The 14,031-nt window shown below is 42.7% G+C and overlaps 2 protein-coding genes across 2 annotated transcripts; both read right to left on the minus strand.

Moving 5' to 3' along the window:
* Nucleotides 1–136: 136 nt before the first annotated feature.
* On the minus strand, nucleotides 137–9,075 carry LOC112874494 (ERAD-associated E3 ubiquitin-protein ligase component HRD3). The gene is made up of 6 exons (XM_025937834.1): nucleotides 8,409–9,075; nucleotides 6,907–7,398; nucleotides 5,205–5,420; nucleotides 3,571–3,894; nucleotides 2,869–3,111; nucleotides 137–730 (listed from the first exon to the last, which is right to left on the minus strand). Exons 1-6 carry the CDS (start codon nucleotides 8,997–8,999, stop codon nucleotides 533–535), a joined length of 2,064 nt encoding a protein of 687 aa, XP_025793619.1. The 5' UTR covers nucleotides 9,000–9,075; the 3' UTR covers nucleotides 137–532.
* Nucleotides 9,076–9,400: 325 nt separating this feature from the next.
* Nucleotides 9,401–10,214, minus strand: LOC112877260 (basic blue protein-like). Its single transcript, XM_025941503.1, has 2 exons — nucleotides 9,963–10,214; nucleotides 9,401–9,869 (listed from the first exon to the last, which is right to left on the minus strand). The coding sequence occupies exons 1-2, from the start codon at nucleotides 10,129–10,131 to the stop codon at nucleotides 9,676–9,678; spliced, it is 363 nt and encodes a 120-aa protein (XP_025797288.1). The 5' UTR covers nucleotides 10,132–10,214; the 3' UTR covers nucleotides 9,401–9,675.
* Between the last annotated feature and the right edge of the window lie 3,817 nt (nucleotides 10,215–14,031).

Genomic DNA, 14,031 nt, shown 5'->3' on the forward strand with positions numbered 1-14,031 from the left:
AATACCCCTTTCCTTCTTTTTTTGGCAAAACCTTTTCATATTATTATTTACATCCACAGAGAACTATATAGTATTTAAGTGTTTAAATGCTGCTGTAAAGTTACCCGTCCGTGCACAATAGAAAAACTAATCCTACTTTTGAACAATTCTGATATACAGAAAGCAATATTTCTAAGCAAACAGTTTTCAGGAATTATCGTCCTTTACAAGGATTGCTCTGTCAGTCTTAAAGAGGTGAAGCCTGGAAGCACATCATCTGAGTTTCCAGCAGCTTTCATGTCTGATTCAGTCCTTATCCTAATCAATTTTAGTGTACACAAGGTCATGTCAAGGAGCTAACATTCTACAACCCGAAATCCCTGGGAGAATGCCATTTGATGTTGAAGGTGATCCACAAGTCCAGTATAAGAACTTTGTTTCGTAATAATTTAAGATGTTCATCAAAACTTTGGTTCTTTTTTGGGAAGAAACACTTGTATGTACCTCAGGCAATCACGTCAACAGGAACCCCGCACCATGATATAAACCGGCATTACATGGGTGCACCACCATCAGGTTGTTGGGGGTTGGCTGCCGCCACTTGACGCCTTTGACGCTCTCGCAAGTACAGGACAGTTACAAGGCAAGCAAAGAGAGTCAATATTGTTGCATTCCCTTCATCCAAGAGAACATCCTCCACCCATTCCTCAACGACAGGATATATCTCCGGCAGTGAATCAATAAAACGAACCTGAAATTTTGAAAATTCTTTGCTGAGCACCACGAGAATAAAAAAAACAATTGCACCTCTTGCATTCACCAAGACTACAAAGAACATCAAGACACATAACAGAACTTAGGTACCAAGCATCTCCTTATTCATGCAGTGTATTGGGCTTAAACATCCAACATGTCATATGTCATACTTGAAAAAGAAAAAAAAAACTCATGAATTCAGGCTTCTTGGGTTGTATTTTTTTTCCCTCAAACAACTTTCGAAAGGGCAGGGAAGTTCCTTTCCTGCATTGTACTACAGAAGGATAGAGTTGGCCAACTCGTAAAACAGGCCTAAAAACCTTACAGCTGCATGGTTAGTTATAAGGAAACTGGCAAAAAAAGCCTGAACTACACACTGTCCGAACAACTAGCCCAACAGGCTCACATAGAGTTATCCACAAAATTTACTTGGTTGCTTTAGAAATAACTTGCAACCCTAGATTAAAAGTTTTCCCCAAAAATCTAAATCGCTAATAAGGTGTGCTATGTCGTGTACTTTGAATTAGCAAAGACTTAGTATTCTGAACCTTCCAATTATGGGGATTAAAGCTTTTCCTGGTCCACGGTATTAGCTCACAAGCCGCTTTGCATATCTATATGTTTTCTCAAACTTCAACACACAATGAGCTCTTTGTTCCCAATTCTTCTATTCACAAAATCATCAAAATTCATCAACTAAGGCTCTGTAAAAGGCACCTTTTTAACTGCATGTCATCAACAGTACTGCTTGTTTAGATAGAAGGTTCAATCCCCTTGGATTATGTTAAAGCTTACTATTCAAATCAGGCCTTCAAGAGCCACTGGAAACTGGAGCATAAAAGCAAAAATTCTAAAGAAAATAAAATCAGAAGAAACTGCCAGACACGGGGCAACATATTGACAAAATCCAGGTATATATGTTTCAAGGACAGGTGGTAACCACTAACCAGCTTCTTGTTGCTCAAATCCAGGACATGCAACACTATATATATCGGTGTGTTTAACATCAGTATGTTCAGAAAGTCAGTGCAACCAGAAGTGACTCTGGATGCTTGTTAAAAGTTTTAACCTTTTTGTTATGATAATGACACTTGACAATTCCAGATGAACACAGCAGGCTTTACCGACCAACCTTTTAAGGATTGAGGGGCTAGAGTTCATTGAATACAATTTAAACAAGTTATCACTAGGAATCGGCGAATAACCATCATGGTATCCAGGAAAGAACTTCCGAATCTAGTTACAAACATTGATTTCATATGCTTCATGGGCAATCATAGAGCTCAAAATAAGATATTCCAAGTCAAATTCAAACTAGCATAGAAATTAAAATAAGAGTAAAGTGCATGACCGGTCCTTAAACTTGTCTGCCTATGTCATTTAGGTCCCTATACTCTCAAATTGCATATTTAGCCCCTTAAACTTGGTTTCAGGTCCCATCTAAGTCCCTATACTTTCAAAATACGTATATGGACCCTTAAACTTGGCTTCGGTTGTCATCTAGGTCCATGTACTCTCAAAATGCAGTGTGATTCCAATTATATTGCAAAACTTATTTTTTATAGATATAACTTAATTAAATTTTGGCTTAGCATGTGTAGAGAAAATTGATGAGTATCAATCAAGAAAGCTTGATGATTTTTCACTTTTGATTAAAGCTTAATGAGTATCATGCTCTATTCTTGGAATATTGTTCAAAAATTTAATTACTTGTAGCTACACTTTGCAAACTAGAATCAAGGGCTTATAAATACGTTATGGCAACAAAACGAGTAAAAAAAAGACAATAAAAGTAATGGCTTGCTTGAAAACGTAACAATTTGATCCTATCATACTTTATTGGTTGGATGACACCATATTTTGAGAATATATAGATCTAGATGACACACAAAGCTAAGTTTAGGGGGCAAGATCTGCACTTTAAGAGTACAGGGACCTAAACGACACCTGAGACGAAGTTTAGGGAGCCAGATCTGCAATTTGAGAGTATAGGGCCCTAAGTGACACAACTAGACAAGTTTAAGGACTGGCTACGAACTTTACTCTGTTATGTGTAAGAGTGAACGGCATATATATTGTATATGAAACCAGGAACTTGATGACACATAACACATAGAGAAAATAATGTCTTACCAAGAAACTGTCTGCGTAGTTCTTCCTTAGCCATAAACTTGTAAGTGCAAGCATGACAGGGAGTTTAGCAGCTGAATCCACCGCAACAGCTTGATCATAATATCTTTTTGCCAAGTGAAAATCAAGGGGAAGTCCGTGGCCATGCTCATGCATGTACCCAAGGTTAAACATTGCTTGAGCATTAGACTGTGACTGAGCATGCATATATGCTTCTGCTGCGCGTTCATAATCCCTTGCTACGCCCTGTAACAGAGAAATTATTTCAATGACTGATGTCAAATTGCTGGTTAGTTTCCTTTTGAAATCTGCATAACAAAACATGGTATTCGGTCTGTTCAAATACATAATTTGGCAAAGGAACAGGGTATTTTATATTGATGGCATCAGTAACTGCACAACATACATTCCAAATTATTTCTAAAATTCATAATGTCAAAACAATATATTTTTAATCATATTTGCAAAGAAATACATAAGGGTCATGTCAATAGGTATAAACCAATAGTGAGAACCATACATTCAACAGAAAATATGAGTCACTGCAATATTTTTTTAAAAAATCATGTGAATCTGCTTAAGATACTAAGTAAAAAACTGCGATCATCTAAAAAACCCAATAGGACAACATACGGATTCAAAATTGTATCACAAGCCATAACCAACTTTATGTATTTCAGCAAGTCGGAGGATTGTAATGCATACCCGACCATAGTAGTAGGCATCACCAATCAATAAAGCAGCATGCTCATTACCCTGCTCAGATGCTTGCCACCACAAAGCATGTGAACGAAGATGTCTTTCCATATCTGTGCAGAAGCCAGATTCTCCCATGCAAATACTTTGATCACCATACCTATCCAGAATCCAGGCAGCATTACTCTGTGCAACCTCATATCCAAGATCTGCCATTCTGGAATATAAGAGCAATGCTTTCCCCACATCACCTTTCAAATAAGATTCCAGAGCCCATCTGGATAGTGAACTCCAGGGTCCCCTCTCAGCAACAGACTTGTACAGCATTGTTGCCTAAAACAGGGAAATTGTACAATGATTAAATGATTGAGGAACCCGGAGTTATTGCATAATTAATTTATATTTCCCAATTCATATCACTAACAGATTAGTATCAAAAGGATCAATCAAACATATAATTGCATACTCCCTCCGTTCTTAAATAAATGATGTTTAGGAGAAGCTATTAGTTCAAAAATGACGTTTAGGACATACTCCCTCTGTCTTTTAAATATAATTAAATGCTTCCTAAACATTAACGAGAAAAGACGTACTTCAAACATATAATTTGATGTTGTAGATGTCTATATATTTTTATATAACTTGATCAAGATACAAAAATAAAAACAGGCAAGAAAGGCAACGGTTTTACAGCAGCCTGGTGAAACAATCAACACACATGCAAGAGGAAAAGGTAAAAAAAAGGCACATGTCAGCAGAATTGGGTGAGTGTGCCGATATGGCCAATGGGCATGCATGTGATGAAATTTCTTCACATCTGCCATGGCATTTTAACGATTAGCATCATGTAGTGTAGCTATAGCAGATAGGTTGCACGTTGCATCTGCCAGATATAGCATCGCCAAAAAGTCACTGGGCTGCAGCAGCCTGCTGCTATGGCAGGAAGCAAATAACAATGCTTGCAAATGTAAGTTTTCATAGCCGCATAGGTTTTGAATTATTTATACATGACTGAGACGTGTACACAAACAGTCTGTGAACAAGGCAACTTGTGTTATTAAGAGGAAAGATAAATGAGCTGCAAACCTATTATAAGAGGAAAGATAAATGAGCTGCAAACCTGGATTCTCCCTATGGAAGAGAAAGGACGAATATACACAAATTTTGTTTGTCTTCAACTCTCCATGCTTTTATGGCTCACATGGCTACATATGTAATTTTGTTTGTTATATTTCTACCTATGGTTGACCGGTTTCTTCTCTCTTTTTTGTGCTTTACTTTGACAGTGATTTATTAACTTCAACACTTTATCTAGAAAAAGTATGTCGTGCCCACCAAACTGTCATTACATGCTACATTTTATGGACGAACCATGTATGTGCATGCAAGTAAATGGTTCCTACCCTGAGGAGCCAGGAATAGAAGAAGCAATCAAGAAGACAAAGATATCTTAATACCAAATGTGATGAAGTCAGCTCACAACGTTGCACATTCTAGGCGTTCATAAAATCCATGAACCAAATCTCTACCTAAAGCCCTTTTACCAGAGATCATGATGGTCTGACCACACAAAGCTCATGGGCCATCCTAGTTACCAGTCAGAATTTAACCAATAACATATCAAAAGGAGCTTAGTCATTTACCATATGGAGATTCTTCTTCAGGCCAATGCCTTTCTGGAACAATTTTGCCACCTGATAAATAGCTTTTGGTTGCCCAGCATTAACTGCTTGAAGCAAGTGATTGCATGCTTCCATAATATCCCTCTTTACACCAATACCCTTAAGATACAACACACCAAGGTTATAATGTCCCCCAGCTTCCTTATTGTCAGCTGCAAGTTTAAAATATTCCCTTGCCTGCAACAACAAAAAGGATGGTAAGTTCCTTAAATTTTATGAGTATTTAGATTTTTAGGTATACTGGCAAATATGTCAGTTTACTTGTGATATTTAAACATCTGCTGTCAGACGTATTATACTAGTATATCGTGTAGCTCTTTCTTTTGTTTGAACAAAGTGATTCTGTGTCTTTGTCTTGGAAAAAAAACATAAGAGAAGTCACCCACTTCTCCACTTTTCCTTCAAATCTTGTTTTCCTATGGCACGCCATAAATTCAGTATCCAGTTGACCATGTCCCATGCGATTGGTGTTTGCTTGCCGAATTAGCATCAAATTTGGTAGATCTCATGATAGAAATGATATACAATTAGTGGTGACAGGACTAACTGATAAAGGTTTTCTCACAGTATATTTAATTTCATATCATACAGTCACCTACGCAAATTATACTTATTGACTGAATGAATTCAAAAGCACTAGCAATTATTAATAGCTCAAAGTGATTAACAGAAATGTCTCTCATAGACACAATACCAATACGATTCCTAAATGTAATCTCTACTTATTTCTAAAGCAAGCAATGATTCCTTGGTCCGTCAATCAGAATCCTAATCTCTATCTCTACTATTTCGAAAGCAAACAATAATGTATGCATTAGCCTTCAGCCGTAGCAACACACGGGCATATTGACTAGTCTAATAGAAAGAGAATACTGGAACATGTTCTATACACCTTTGTTGGACAATAGCACCAGTGGCACAAGAAGATTAAGCCGGCAAACAAGGAGCCTTAGAGACAGGATCGGTTGAGTCACTTGGTTTGTTAGTTGGCAAGTTATGTTAGCTGCTTGGTTAGCTAGTATTTGGGAGACTTTTTAGCTCGGAACCTTTGTATTCGTTAAGCAAGAAAGGATCAATCCAGAACCTTTAACAAGGCGAACTAGCTCATCTCTTGCCATCCCGTTCACATCAACTACCCTTATCCATGGGTACGTCAATTTCCACCACAGACGAGAAGAAGGTGATAGCAGGATCTGTTTGTCAATCTCACAAACATGGAGATGACATGACATTTGTGTTGATTATGCATATTTTTTCTCAATATGATTGGTTGGAAACTATGGATACTGGATGTCAAACATAGATTAAACAATGTTACTCAAGTTACTTCCTGAAAATTATTTTTGAGATGTTAATATGATTTATCTTGGCAAGTCCATGCCAACAAATTCAAGTGTCAGCTTGTGGAACAAGGGATCAAGATTGCTAACCAAGTCGCTCATTAAGTATCTCCATGCATAGCAACACTATTTATCAGAAATGAGCTTAGATGAAACTAGCCGTTTACAAAATTCCATACAGTTAAAAAAATAATAGAAGCTAGAGCGAATTTTAATCATGGAAACCATTTAGTTCCGCAGCATTTTATGCTATCTTATGTCCAGTTATTACATTCTGTTAAAGATATGCAATCATATCCAAAGTTTTTATACTACATACTTACCTTTGTCAAATTCTTCTTCTCCACCCCATAGCCTTTGACATATAGATAACCCAATCCATTGTAAGCTGAGTAATGTTGCTGCTTTGCAGCAAGTGTCAACCACTTGTATGCTTCAGTATAGTTCTTTTCCACTCCAGCACCTCTAGCATAGATCTCACCCAGAAGCTCCATTGCCCGTGTGTCCCCTTTCTCAACAGCCTTTGAAAACCAATGAAATGCTTTTACATAATCACGTCGGAGCCCTCGTAGTCCATAGTAATACAGTAGCCCTAATTTGTACATGGCAGCAGAATTGCCTCGTTGTGCCTGGTACTCTGTGATTTGAAAATCTTCATCATCCTCACCCCGTGACTTCCTCAAGGCCTCTTTGTTTTCTTCAGTCCCACTGTGGAGGCGGATTGGTTCAATCACTGGAGGCTCCTTTGATATCAAGGAGCTTGTTAGGGCAGCTTCTGCAAGTTCAGCATATAGTGTAACAGCTTCTTCATACATCTGAAAAATTACAATGTTAGGATTTGACAGGTTGAGTCCAGTTTAATAAACACCATAAGTATGAAATGAAAAGAACGAGCTACATGACAATATTTAGGTTTGAATAACAAGTGTATCATAGGTATAATTTACTACAAGGGCATAGGGCAGAACCAATCCGAAAAATCGAAAAGTATAAGCCTAGAGGATCGCAAACAAGTTAAATTTGAATCAAATTTGAGCAAATCCTACTTTTTGTACATGAACTTAAGTTTATTGCGAATTTGCGATACATGGGAATTAGAAATTTGGTCAGGAAACATGCTAATTAGAAAGGTAGAGGTAGTTACACTTGAGATTCTAAATAAGAGCAAAGAGAACTGTCCAGATTCTATTTCGTGAAAAGAGGACACAAAAATTGAGGTCCACTATCAGGATACGAGATAGAAAGATACAAGCAGTTACAGCATGTCAATACGCATGAAATAAAACCAAACTACTCACTGTATTAACACCAAAAAAATGATAATTTCAAATACTTGATTATTGAAGCTTAAATAACCTCTGCCTTCTAAGATAGCTTGGTGTCCCAGCATGAATTTTCTTTTAGAGAAGAATTGATAGTCCTACCATTGCATAAACTCTGGAACACTAGGATCATGAAGAGGGGATTCCATTCTTTACGAGGATTGTTCATGCACAAATTTACAAAATGTGTTGCAGTAAAAATAAAATAATTCTACGAATCTAGGAAGCGAGTGGACTTGCAATATCAGTGGTAAATCCTACACCAAATTTCAGTAGGTATGACTTAAAACAATTTGCAATTATAGTGCCTAGTCACCCCCATGTAACTGAACTTTCGCGAGTTTAATCTACTCCCCAAAGAACGAAAGCTAAAATCTTACCAGAACTTCTCCTCAATTTTCCAAGTGCGCTAACTAACCTAACTGAGATCACTCAAGCATCCCATCCCATTAGAATTCGCGCAGCGTACGAGTGAGTAGAAGCAAACGGTCTGACTACCTCACCTCCTGGCGGAAGTAGGAGTACGCGATGGCCATCTTAGACTGGAGATCTCCCGCGTCAGCCGCGAACTTGTGCAGCAGGAACGCGCGCGATCGGGACGCCGGTCGCGTCATCCCGGCGCCAGAGAGGAACGCGAGCGCGGACTGCGCGCCTGGGTGCCCCGCCGTGGCCGCGGCCTCGATCTGCGCGGCGGCAGTGACGAAAGCCACTTCGTCCCCCTCGGACGCCGCGGAGAGCATGGCGCGGGCGCCCGCGACGAAGAGCGAGTCGGCCGGCGAGTCCGGCTCATCGCCCGATGGGGGAGAGCTGGTGGGATCGAGAAGGGGGACCCAGGATGAAGGGGATAGGAGCGGGTCCGCGGCCGGCGAGTCGTCCGCGAAGTCGTCCCACTCGTCGGCGTCGGCGTCGGCGTCGGCGCCGGCGGAGTCGGCGGACGGCAGGGAGGGGTGCGCCGAGGAGTCCTTGAGGAAGTCGTCGACGGATAGGACCAGCACGAAGGGGCGCACCGCGGCGGCCGGGCGGACGAGAGAGACGACGATGGCGACGGAGACGGCGGCGAGGAGGAGGAGAGGGCGGCGGATGACGCGAGCCATCGGGGAAGGCACGAGTCGACGAGATCCCACCCCCGTCGTCGAGTGAGTTGGGTTGGGAATTTGGAGCGGGGAACCGCGTCGCTGACAGGTGGGGCAGTCGAGCGGGCGGCTTCTGGATTCATATTTTTTTGCGGTGACCTGGAGATGGGGCCCGCGTCAGAGACGTGTCGCTGCTACGTGATTGGCTGGCGCGTTCTGGGTCTTAAATGGGCCCGGCAGAATTCTACCGATCTCGGCCCGTGAGTCTATGCGCTTGCTTTGAGTTAGTTTAGGCTGGCCCATTTGACATATAGGATGTGTGTTGTGTATTTCAAAACGGAACGTTTGGGCCCCGTTCCGGAAAATCCATGTCAAATTTCTGCGCAATCCAGCACATTATCGCTCGTCAATATTCCATATGGTTGCATGCATGAACAAAGAAAAATGCTATTGCTTGCTTCAAGCAGACAACAAAGCTGAGTAACGTTCCTCCACTGCCCTTCCACAGCCAGTAACCATACACACACCATGCCTCACCTACGACTCCACTCCACATATCCATAACACATGAGGCATGTATAGGCGCGTATCCCACACAGGACGTGCGCCTGCCACACGATTGAGTTATTGCAGGATCGGACCGCCAGTGACACACATCACTTGTATCGGTGCTCCGCAACCAGCGTGAGGGGCTTCTTCAGCTGGCGTTGATGGCCATCTTCATCCCCATCCCGCAGTGCCCGTTGAGGCTGCAGATGAAGTAGTTGGTCCCGGGGCCGAGGGTGATGCGGTCGCTCCCGGAGCTGTAGGCCCTGCCGGAGGAGCCGCAGCCGTAGTAGCCGCCGGCGTCCACGGCCACCACGTTGTGCACGGAGGGGTCGTAGTTGAACTCTGCGCGCAGGGAAAAAGACATGAGAGTTTATTTGGAGATCACCAACCTGCCGCGGATGATGAGGTAGCAGTTTGGCTAGCTCGGGCACTCACCAAGGAGGTCCCCGGCGCGGAAGCTCTTGCCCCGGGACCAGCTGTCCGCGTTGAACGACCAGTCGACCCGGTGGGTGGCCGCGTCGGCGGCGCCGAGGAGGAGGCACGCGGCGAGCAGGCCGCCGAGGGCGAGGCACCGTGTCGTCGCACTGCTCCTTCCCTGAGCCATGGCGATCGCTTTCCTCGCGCCTGCAGCGGCCTGTGTGGAAGGTGAAGAAGGAGCAGAGAAAGACTACTACTCTTGCTGCTGCTTTGAGATAGCTGCTGTGGAGGCCGGAGAGAACGTGGGCTGCTATTTATAGTGGCAACGAAAGGGCTAGCCGGCAACCTGGAGCCAATCAAGAGCCCAGTAAAATTACTCCAGCTATACCGAAAATGCAACGGTGGTTGTACCGACTACCGAATGCTCCACGGCGCGCATGGAATGTGCTTTTCCCCAAAAGCTGAGGACTCAGCTGAGCCTAGCTCTCCTCAAGACCTCAACAAGTTCTTCTTTTTCAGTGTATGTCTTAGTTCATGCTCCTGCCAGTTATATATATGCGAATGAAAATTCATAATCCAGTCACTGTTCCTACCATTTACTTCGGGAAAACCAACAGCTTCTTTTCACGTACGGCTTCTCCGCAGCCATGCATCAGCCTGCCCGGCCGGCAATCTTTCTAGTACTTACTAGTCTGCAATTTTACCTATAGACTGGTGAAATGGGGAGCCATCACATTCACAGTCGCCAAAAACCTGCATGGGGAACCGGCGAACATGTGCGCTGCATTGACGAGCGTTGCGAGGTTGCTGAACAGATGGCTAGATTTGGGGGGACTGCAAGGCAAGGGCCAAACACAGGTCTTTGTCACACTCTTGGCTGCGTCCGGTTTCCAATCACTGTCTGCGAAATCGTCATACTTTCATTTCGCTCAGTAATACAAGTGAATTTCGATGTGAAAATGCACGTGGCTCCTTGGCAATCTGCACTTTTCACCTCTGAAGAAAAATGGCTAACTTCACTCATTGGCCAACTTTCAGGTAGTATCTGAACTTTGTCAAGCTGTTGCCCACTTGCCCATTCAGAAAAATAAGAAACAAATAGAGATAAAAAGTTAGGCGCTAGGCTGGGACCGAGTGATTGAGTGTTGAGACGACAAAAACACAGTGAGCTTGAGCGATTGAGTGTTCAGGTCCCAAGTTGACATGTTCTAAGCGGAACTAGCGTGCAGATAGGATCCACAGGAATGGAGCCCCTACTGATGTAACCAAGGCTGTCGTTTCAACGGCCACGGGACGGAGCCTCAAGCAGCTTGGCCGTACACAGGTGCCAACGATCACAGGAGAGCTGAGCGCATACACACCAGAATCTCCCACCCTAAACAATGCTCTCCGGGTACTAATCAGGATTGGTGCCGGTGTTGAGGACGAGAAGCGCGACAAGAGCCCGCCCATAATTGCGTCGGAACAGGCCGGACGAGGCGCCCGTGATCCGCCTCGACGCCACAGGCCGGGCGCCTTTGGGATCGGCGAACGTGAGCCACCGTAGCTTCGACGCTGCCGTTTTCCTGCCCTCGCTCGGCTGCTCTATCTAGCCGCCATTGACGCTGCTGTGTCTCTTGTCCTGCGCGAAGCAGAAGGACTGACAGGAAGATTCTGCGGGATGGACGCAACGTTCTGCGCCCATCGTGCTCGTGCCAGCACGCAGAGGTTTCGGGGAGCTAGGTGGCGTTTAGCTGGTGATCGCTGTTCGGGTTCAGAGAATTTCGGCGACGGGACTGAATCGAGGGGTTAGGTGCGCCGCCCGGACGGCCGCCTCGTGAGCTTTTAGGCTGTTGGTGGCCGCGCTATTTCGGGGCGTACATGTGCCCCGTTCTGGTAGGCTCGCAAGGCGCTTTGGTGCTCAATCTTTGGTGCCGTGTAACATCCGTAGGATGTGTTTGGCGCGACTCTTGCCTCCAGATACCCTTTTGTTCGCTTGGGTAGATTTTTTTAATTACACACTGCACATTCACAACGCACGTACACTCACCCCTATAAATATAGTACGCAGATCCTATCTCTATCAATATCTTTGAAGACTGAGTCGGAAAATTCTCAAAATTGATGAAGTCATCACATGCGTCTCGCTATCTACGTGAATATCGTCTACCACTAAAAGCACAAAACCATTAAATCTTAAAAAAGTCAAACTCAGAATCTAAGATAGTAATGAGTCTCCTGTGACCCCTAGATTACGTCGTGACAAAAGGTAGATGGCACCTTACACCGTTGATTACGTGCCTTCGCCGACGACGAGCGAAGCCGTCGAGTTAGGGGGGCCCATAATTTTTTTACGGAGGAGGCCCAGAATTGGGCCGTGGAAAGAACCCTTGACGGGCCATTTTGTTGAGTTTTTTTAAAAAGGGGATAAAAAAAAACTAAATTCGAAAAAGGGGTGCCACTTGGAGAAATTTAGGGAAATGGGTGCCTCCCGCCCGCTGGGAGGGCGGAAAGAAGCCTCCCGCCCAACCATAGGGCGGGATGCTCAAAAAAAATTTCCAGGAACCTCTTCGCGAATAAGAAAACTTTTTTATTCGCGAAGAGGTCCCTGAAGCAGGCCTCCCGCCCGGCCACTGGGCGGGATGCCTCCTGGTGCATTGTTATTTCATGTGTGTGTGTTTTCTGGCTTCCAAAATTCGTAACAATTCACAGAAAAATCCAAAAATAGCAAAACTAGTTTTGTTAGAAACTAGATTTCAAACTCTATAACTTTTATTAATGGAGTTTAGTTTGAAACAAAATACTTTTACCCCTATTTTAAAACTAAGATTAAGGAAAGTTTATGCTTAACTTTAGGATTTCATGGTTTGTTGTTTATGAAGTTTGGTATGACTATTCTATAAACTCTAGGTACCTTTGTGCAAAGTTTTAAACTCAAATTTGATGTAAATTTAACTTCTTTTGTCTTGAATTTTTCAAATTTGAAATGTTAACTAAACCTAATTATAACCCTTTTCTAATTAAAATCTATTGTTATTCTCTAATGTGATATTATTTAATATCTAATATATAGTCAAAGTTCTAAAACCTATAAAGTTCTAAAACCTATAATCTTATGCTCCTGGTCCATTTTTGTTATATTTTTTCTTAGATTATTTGTTTCAGAAACTATTTGAAATTCAGAATTTTTTCAAATATAAGATTCATTCGCCATACTCTTATGTATGCATATAAAATTTTAATTCAATTTTCCAAAGAAGATTACGGTATCTAAAACTCGTACGAAGATAGTTAAACGATAACGTTTGCAACGTAGAATCTAAATATTACGATAGTACAATACATGAAGCCATTTAAAATAAAATAATATGATAATAAACATTACAAATATTACAAATACATGAATCCAAATATTGTGTCTTCAGTCAATGCGGCAAATATTACAAATACGTATCTAGGTCTGATAGAATCTCAACGCAGCAAATATTACATATGAGCAAACAACGTTTAAATAAAATTACAACTAAATGATGCCTGATGACGTACTAGCACTCGATCAGCGACGACTCCCACTTCTTGATGCAACCGGAGGTCTTCCATCTGTAGCATCACCTGTAGGGCCAGCTTCAGCACAACTGGGGCCAGCATCATTGGTTGGACAACGTTTATACGTGTGTCCAATCTGATTACATGCACTGCAGCATTGTATCCTCGGACGGAGCTCTGACTCATCCATATCATTACGAATACACCGTGACTGACGGCGTCCTCTCTTAACCCGTGATGATCTTGGGTCTGGAATATAGATAACAGAATTCGCTGTCTCAGTGAACGATCCAACCAAACGGAACCCATAGATCTCGTACTGCCAGGTGCTAGCAATTGTCTCCTTTCTGAAGTAATGTGAAACATATATATCGACAGGATGTCCAATATCCGCACAAGCAGCCATTAAATGAGAACAAGGTAAGTGCAGCAACTTGGGCCTCATGCATGAGCAACAACAAGTTCCATCGAACTTGAGAATGCACTCCTTTACAGGAGTTTGACGTCTCATGCCATGTCGCGCCCTATCTTTAGGAGATACCTCAAACTTGAGCTCCTGTGT

The sequence above is a fragment of the Panicum hallii genome, chromosome 9 (assembly GCF_002211085.1).
Source record: "Panicum hallii strain FIL2 chromosome 9, PHallii_v3.1, whole genome shotgun sequence".
Lineage (NCBI taxonomy): Eukaryota > Viridiplantae > Streptophyta > Magnoliopsida > Poales > Poaceae > Panicum > Panicum hallii.